This window comes from Neopsephotus bourkii, unplaced genomic scaffold, assembly GCF_033783945.1.
Source record: "Neopsephotus bourkii isolate Nb327-2 ecotype Australia unplaced genomic scaffold, CSIRO-AGI_Nbou_v1 NB_1090, whole genome shotgun sequence".
Lineage (NCBI taxonomy): Eukaryota > Metazoa > Chordata > Aves > Psittaciformes > Psittacidae > Neopsephotus > Neopsephotus bourkii.
Window position 1 is genome coordinate 397078 of NW_026901578.1, and position 7617 is coordinate 404694.

Sequence of the window (7617 nt, forward strand, 5' to 3'; positions counted from 1 at the left end):
TGCAGGGGCCCTTCCGACTGCGGAGCTGTCAGGTTCCTTGTGCCTTGTTCATGGAGAGGCCTCGGGGATGCGATGGGGCTGGCAGGAGCTCTCCTGCCTGAGCTGACCTGCTGAGGGAGAGCAGGACATGGGGCTTCGCAGGGTTCATCTCCACACCGGGCATACCCCTTGCTCTGGGACTGACCCTTCTTTTCCCTCTCCCCCCTTGCTTGCTTAATTGTACATTTGAAAGACTCGTGGTTGACTGATTCCCCCTGCCAGTTCCGCATGTTCATGTGGTGCTGAAAGTCTTATTTAAGCACACTTACCACTAATAAACCCCTGCTGTCAAACACATTTTCTATGCAGTTTATAAATGCCCCATAGCTGCACCCTCTGCCACTGCTTTCTGCCACAGCCCAGTTCATCCCAGTGCTCCACCACCAAGTCACAGCCACGACCCTGCACACCCAGCTCCTTGCACTGCCTCTCTCCAGGGAGAAGAAACCACCTCCAGCCCCTCTTCACCACCCAGGGAAGCCTGGAGACCCCTCATCCTCCTCCTCCCCACGTATGTAGCAGGACTAAAGCAGTCCATGGTCATGCTCACGGGCTCCCAGAGCACACCTCACCTTGCACATCCTTGCTCAGGGCACGCAGGGCTGGCACATGCCGGCTTTCAGCCCACCGCTTCTTCCAGCTGGTGCTGCAGGGACTCCTCTTGCCCCCGGCCCTCTGTGGGAAGGAGACAGCTCCGGTGACCGAAGCCCCGGCATTCACACCCTGCAGACCTGCCCCCGACCTGAGCGCTGCCTTTAGCTGGGTCTGTTCAGTTGCTGTGGGTCATTTCCCCCTCGAACCATTAAGGTCATTAAGAGCAGCAATTAATTAGCACATCCTCCACCCTGCCTGTCTGCTGCCAGCCTATGGTGACACACTGAGCATTACCCGAGGCTCTGAGACAAGCTCTAACAGTGTCATTTCATCCTTTGCAACCGGCATTTTGGAACAAATCCTGATGTTTTATGTAAGTCAGCCACCTCAGGCCACCACCATTAAATCCCTCTTTTTCCAAGCGAGTGGAGCAGGGGGTGCCAGGGCTGGTTCTGTGTGTATGAGGCCTTTATGAGCTTACCAGTGTGCCTCACTGCTTCAAAATCTCGGTCAATGGGAGGCAGGGCAGAGCCAGCTGCTTTGCGTATAAATTAAACCTCCCCAAACTTTAATTAAATTGTTGTGTGAAACTGAGAATGTCTAGTAGATAATTTATTGTTTCACTTCATTTCCCTGCCAGTCCCTGAGCCTGTCTCACTGTGGCAGAGCCAATAAAACTCAGTGACAGTGATCATAAAGGACCTTGCCCAGCTCAGAGTGGAACGCACCCTCTGAGGACCTGTGGTGCTGCACAGCCCATCACCTTCATCAGCCCAAGATGGGGAATGGTCTCTGCTTGGGCTGTGGACATTGCTCAGAGCCAAATCCTCACATGCCTCATGGTTTGCTAATAGGCCCTGTCTGTAGCAGGTCAGTGCTGGTTCCTCACCACAACGTTGCTTTTACCACTGGTACCATCAATTGTCATATCCCTGTAAAAAGCATAGAGGTGTTACTGTGTGAGGGTCTGTAAGTGGTCTGCATACATGATGTCGTGCTGTCCCCCCTCCAGCAGGCAGTGGTAGGTCTGGATCTCCTGCTCCAAGCGGCATTTGACGTCCAGAAGGGTCTTGTATTCCTGGTTCTGGCACTCCATTTCTGCTCGTATTTCAGCCAGCCGCTGCTCCACGCAGGAGATCTGGTTCTGGAGCTCAGCCAGGTATTTGTTGTAGCGACATTCGGTTTCCGCCAAGGATGATTCCAGGTTTTCTTTCTGACAATGGGAACAACACAGAGGTACTTGGGATGCTGCAAGCTTCGCCCATCCGGTTACAGGTACAGCTCCAAAGTGAGCCGGGGGGCTGAGATGTGAATTGTAGTGCCATCACCTACCATAGTGAGCTGGGCTTGTACATTGATTTCCAAGGCCTGCAGCTGACGTCTCAGCTCTGTAACCTGTTTGTTGCTTGACTCGATCTCCTGGCTGCTCGTGACAACCTCCAGATTCACCTCCTCCACCTGCAAGGTTAGACCCCTCGCTGCAGCAGGGGCTTCACCACCCTGCTTGTGCACACCCTGCTTGTGCACAACTTGCTTGTGCTCCCCCTGCTTGTGCACACCCTGCAGTGCACACCCTGCAGTGCACCTGGGCATTTCCAAATCTGAAGCCCCCCATTTATTCCGTTGTGATCCTGCAATGCCATGTGATGGCCCCTCTACCACAAACAGAAGGATACAGAATACAGTGCAGCTGAGCACATCTGTCACATGGATTAAGGCATCTCAGGAAGTGTTCTCAATCTTTTTTCCCTTTCACCCAAGCGGCAGAGTAGGGGACAGCTCTGGATGTGTCTCGTACCTTGCAGGCGTACCACTGCTCAGTCTCTTTGCGGTTGCGCTCCATCAGCGTTTCATACTGGCACCTCAGATCCTCCAGGATCTTCCTCAGGTCGGGGCCAGGGCAGGCATTGACCTCCACACTCACATCTCCAGTGGCCTGTTTCCTCAGACAGCTCATTTCCTGCATGGAATAGGTGCACCATATCAGTAATACTGACACTTGGGGTTGGGGACACTTTCCTTCTTCCTGCTCCTTAATTCCCTATGGGGCAACCTGACCTCCTCGTGATTCGTCTTGAGGCAGCACATCTCTTCAGTCAGAGCCTCACACTGCAGCTGCAGGTCGGTCTTGCAGCTCGCCAGCTGGTCCAGCACCGGGCGCAGGTTGCAGATGTCTGTGTCCACATTCTGCCGGAGACCACACTCGGCCTCGTACCTTGAGCCACAGCCAACAAAGAGAGGTCAGTAAACCGTGGCAAGCCGTGGAGTTGAGTTTGTGGGGGGAAACATTTAGGGTCAAACTCTCCTTTCACTTCAGGCATGACAGGCTGCCAACATTGTCAATGGCAGCCAGGCCTTTCACAGAGATGGCCAGTTTAGTAGGGTATCATGACAAGCAGAGGGTTGGGATTTCCCCATCTCTGCTGCTCACGAGCCCTTCCACAGGCAGTGTGAACCCCCCAGCCCAGCACAGGGCCATACTCACTTCACTCTGAAGTCATCAGCGGTCATTCTGTTGTTATCAATATTCAAGAGGATTTTGTTAGTCTCCATGGCTGCACACAGGATCTGGAAAGGAAAATGCAGGAGAGGGATTCTGGCTTCCTCTGGCTCCCAAAGGCCCCCAGAGAAAACACCTGCTTGAGGTAATGCATCCCACTCCTTATAACAATTCCATATATTGGGATTATTAATCAATTAGATGGCATCACAGTGGGGAAACTCATGTGCCAGCTTGGCAGGGCAGGCTGCGCTGAAAGTTCTTCGTAGACGCAAGTGTCCTCCTCCCTCCAACCATAATTTCATATGAACTATGGCTTCAACTGCTCCTCCAGAGACAGAGCTATTGCATCTAACATTGCTCTATCCACACATGAAGGCAAAACCCATAGGAATATTAGGATTTTCTCAAAGAAGACAGGTTTACCTGGTTCTGAAGGTCTTCGATCTCCTTATGATAGCAGCTGTAGTCCCGTGGTTCGCAGCTGGGCCCTACCTTGGCGTACCACTCTCTGATCTTGCACTCGAGCTCGGCGTTGTCTCCCTCCAGCAGCCGCACCTTGTCCAGGTAGGAGGCCAGGCGGTCGTTGAGGTTCTGCATCGTTGCCTTCTCGTTGTTAGCAAATAAGATCCCATCACCGCAGCCAGCACTAGCCCTGGTGAAACCACCACCTCGAGTGCAGATGCCTCCACCGCCGAATCCAAGGGCAGAACAAGCCCTCTGGGTAGCTCCGAAGCTTCCACCAGCAGCACTGCCGGCACTCAGCTGCTTCCCAAGTAATCCCTCGCTTAAACTGTCACCGGAAAAGTTGCCCATCACAGCTCCGAGGTCGTAGGTAGCGTGTCTCCCCGGGGAGGCAGAAGAGACCTTCCTTCCGCTGCCAGCCGCGGAGCTGCCCGCGCTGCTCCTGCCTTGGGAGCAGGCAGTGACAACCTGCCTGACGGCACAGCTCATCGTGCGAGCACGGATCCAACCCGGAGCCCAGGACGAGCTGCACAGATCGCTGCAGGAGCCGATTGTGATCCCTCTGTCCCCATAGTCCTCTATTTATACCAGCCCTTGTGGATCCTGCTACCGGAGAAGGGCTGTTTATTCTTCCTCCTTGTGACCTGGCTAGTACTAATTTACTTTTTTTCAGCTGGAAATATTTCCCCAAAGGCGTTTGTCTCCAGAAATCCCACAACAGAAAGGTGCTTTGGTTAACAGAAGCGTGTTTCAAAACTACATCAAAAACGTTACTTCCTGAATCATCAGGTCTGACTTGTGATGACAACTAAACAAGAGTGACACAAAACCTGACGATACCCGAGAGTGCCCGGGGAGTGAAACACCACAGCAATTATCCATCCCCGGCGTGGGTGAGTCTACCTGGAAAGGGAAAGCTGTGGGAAAGCTGTCCTATCTGCCAGAGCCTGTTCGACCCCTTTGTGACCAGAAGCGAGGGTGCCCCCTCCATCAGCTGCCCTGCAGCCTTGGGACAGAGCCAGCAGAGCACCCTGGGGGTACTGCTTCCTGTACTGCTTTGCCGTGAGGGTCTGTCCCATCCTGCTGGAGCTGAGTGAGAACCTGCCGAGCTCCAGGTCATTTGACTGGGAAATGCGCTGCTCTGGGGGAGCACAGATGAATATTTGCACTGGAGGGCACCAGGGATGACTTTGTGCTTCTCTTCCTCCAGCGTTTGTCAGAACATCCCCTTGCAGAGGGGAGATCCTGTGGGATTTGTTTTGTTGCTTTCCAGGGTAGACAAAACATCCAAGTAGTTCCCCAAACCAAAAGAGAAAGGACGTTTCCTGAATACCTGATGCTGCAGTTCACTGTCAATGCCCACTGCCAAGCAAGGACAGCAGCGTGAGGGGGTTCACAAGATCCCTAAAGCAGTGACACAGAGAATGTCAGAAGCAGCCTGATCCTCATCAGTCTGACCCGGTTCCAGCCAGCACCACAGGAATTCTCCAAACATAATCTAAGGAAAATGTGCTAGATTTAGAAAAGACACTGGAAAAGCTCCTTTAGAAAAATATATTATTATATTTATTATTTTTTTTTACTCTTGGAATGCTGAATTGAGGAGGAAGGGAAATAATTAAAATGTTTTGTCATCTGAATCTTTCATTTGTTTAATAGTTTTCATACAGCCATGCTAATGCTGGCTGCCTTTCCCCGTGTGTGGCTCAGCGTTGGGTTTGGCATCCAGGTCACCTGCATACATAGCATGAAGGATGCGTCAGGTCCAGCCTCTGTCAGAAATATTGCTTATGCCATTGCAGCAGGTTCATTAGTCTTGATTTTATCTTGACACTGTAAATACAGAACAGCTTCGATGTGGTGTGGATTCTGTGTGGGCCCATGCTTTGTTACAGCCGCAATTAGCAGGAGGAGCTGGTGCCGTGGTGCTGTGGCACGCCTTGGAGCCTCTGCTGTGGAGCAGGAGCAGAACTGGCCAGAATCTGTTCTTTTCCTACAGAATTGCTGAGAAATTGGTGCTGAGCTAACACCAAATTTCATGTAACTGGGAAAGCACAGTCCTTTCTTTTCCAATGAGAAAAGTGAAAACATTGATGGGTGCAGTTTGTTCGGTTATTGATGAAAATGAAGCAGAAATGTCCACGTTTCTTCCATACAGTTTGAACTTCAGACGTTACCATAGGTCTCTGCAACCAAAGGTGATGAGAATTTTGCAGCTTTTGTAAAGGAGAAGAATAATTCCACTCTTGGTTTTATTGGATTTTCGTCAACTTTGTGGTAGCTTTTTTTTTGTATCTGAAAGTTGACATTTTTATTAAACCAGCTTTTATACCCAGTCACACCTCAAGATGTGGCCGCAGTTACAGCCCTCACTTTATTAAAAGAGATTTTCCTTTTCTGATGAGGAGATCCAGTAATGATGGGTTCGACATGTGTCAGGGAGGCTCTTTCCATAATTAACTTTTACTGGCTTCCAGACTGGAGTCCACAGACAGCACTTTGCTCACCGCAGCCCTGCAGCCAGCCACAGGCGATGCCTCAGATGAGTGTCCTCAGCCGACCTGGAGCCCCTCGCAGGCAGCGTGCACCCGAGGGAGGAAGAGGAGGAAAGGAATGATGACTTACGAGGGTTCCCACAGGCATTCCAAGAACAGCAGTGCAGGCCTGACAAGGGAAAATTAATACTTCCAAGTAACAAATGAGCAGAAAAGCATCCCCTAGGCAAAGGTGCTGTTCCCATTTAATGAACACTATGAAAAATGACAAGAAGCGAGCTATTCTGCAGCTTTACATCTGCCTCTTGTGCTGGGCTCTATAAAGGAGAGCAGGATGGTGGTAAATGGGTGCTGTGGCCTTTATTCCCGAGGCTTGTTCTACTGCACCAAATTGTCAGATTAAAAAGGGTAATGAAATGAGAAGGAAAGATGAGATTTCCCCCGAGGAAGTCCTTTGGTAATCTCAGGATATTTTCATAGAATCCCAGACTTGTTTGTGTTGGAGGGACCTCAAAGCTCATCCAGATCCAACCCCTGCCACGGGCAGGGACCCCTTCCACTGGAGCTGCTTGCTCCAAGCCCCTGTGTCCAACCTGGCCTTGAACACTGCCAGGGATGGGGCAGCCACAGCTTCTCTGGGCACCCTGTGCCAGCGCCTCAGCACCCTCACAGGGAAGAGCTTCTGCCTAAGAGCTCAGCTCAGTCTCCCCTCTGGCAGGTTAAAGCCATTCCCCTTGGCCTGTCCCTACAGGCCATTGTCCAAAGCCCTCTCCAGTTTCTTGTAGTCCCCTTTCACATAATCGCAGAATCCCAAGGGTTGGAAGGGACCTCAAAAGATCTTCTAGTCCAACCTCCTTGCAAGAGCACTCACTGAAGTGAGTGCAGCTGCTTTTAGGCACTGGAGCTGCTCTAAGATCTCCCCTTCAGGAGCCTTCTCTTCTCCAGGCTGAACCAGCCCAGCTCCCTCAGCCTGGCTCCAGAGCAGAGATACTTTAGAGCTTCAGACTGTTCTTGAGCTAATGCATATGGACTACAGAAAGTAGAACGTGCTCCCAGGAAGGCAAGGCAGCATTTCACGTTATTACAAACGCTCCCTGAATCACCGCCTGTCTTCATGTCCATCCCCCTTCCCTGGGGACTCAGACACGACACTGAACCTGACTCCCTGCCGGTGCCCCGCGGGACTGCCAGCCCAAGTTCGGTTTAGGTCAGTTTAGTCACTTATTTGGGTACATTCTGCTTTTTATCCTGTGAAGTGGCCACCAGGGAGTGCCAGGAGAGGGAAGCTGGAGCTGGGCGCTGCCCACTGGACACTGGCTCCGGCTGCTGCATGTCCCTGCAGCGATAGAGTGAGAACTGCAGCAGCCCTGGCTCCTGGCTGCTCCTTGTCACTGAATTCCAGTCTTGCCTATGGAAAATCCTTGTGTTGGCTGTTTACAAAGTGATTCTTATTGAGCTCTTGATGTCATTGTCACTCCACTCCTCTTCTGCTCCTTATTGGCTGTTCTGAAGCTGATCTCCATC

The 7617-nt window shown here is 51.6% G+C and overlaps 1 protein-coding gene across 1 annotated transcript; it reads right to left on the bottom strand.

Annotated features, from left to right (window-relative positions):
- Positions 1–529: 529 nt before the first annotated feature.
- On the bottom strand, positions 530–4756 carry LOC133217068 (keratin, type I cytoskeletal 19-like). The gene is made up of 7 exons (XM_061362199.1): positions 3560–4756; positions 3119–3201; positions 2692–2848; positions 2432–2593; positions 1966–2091; positions 1620–1846; positions 530–714 (listed from the first exon to the last, which is right to left on the bottom strand). Exons 1-7 carry the CDS (start codon positions 4085–4087, stop codon positions 627–629), a joined length of 1371 nt encoding a protein of 456 aa, XP_061218183.1. The 5' UTR covers positions 4088–4756; the 3' UTR covers positions 530–626.
- Between the last annotated feature and the right edge of the window lie 2861 nt (positions 4757–7617).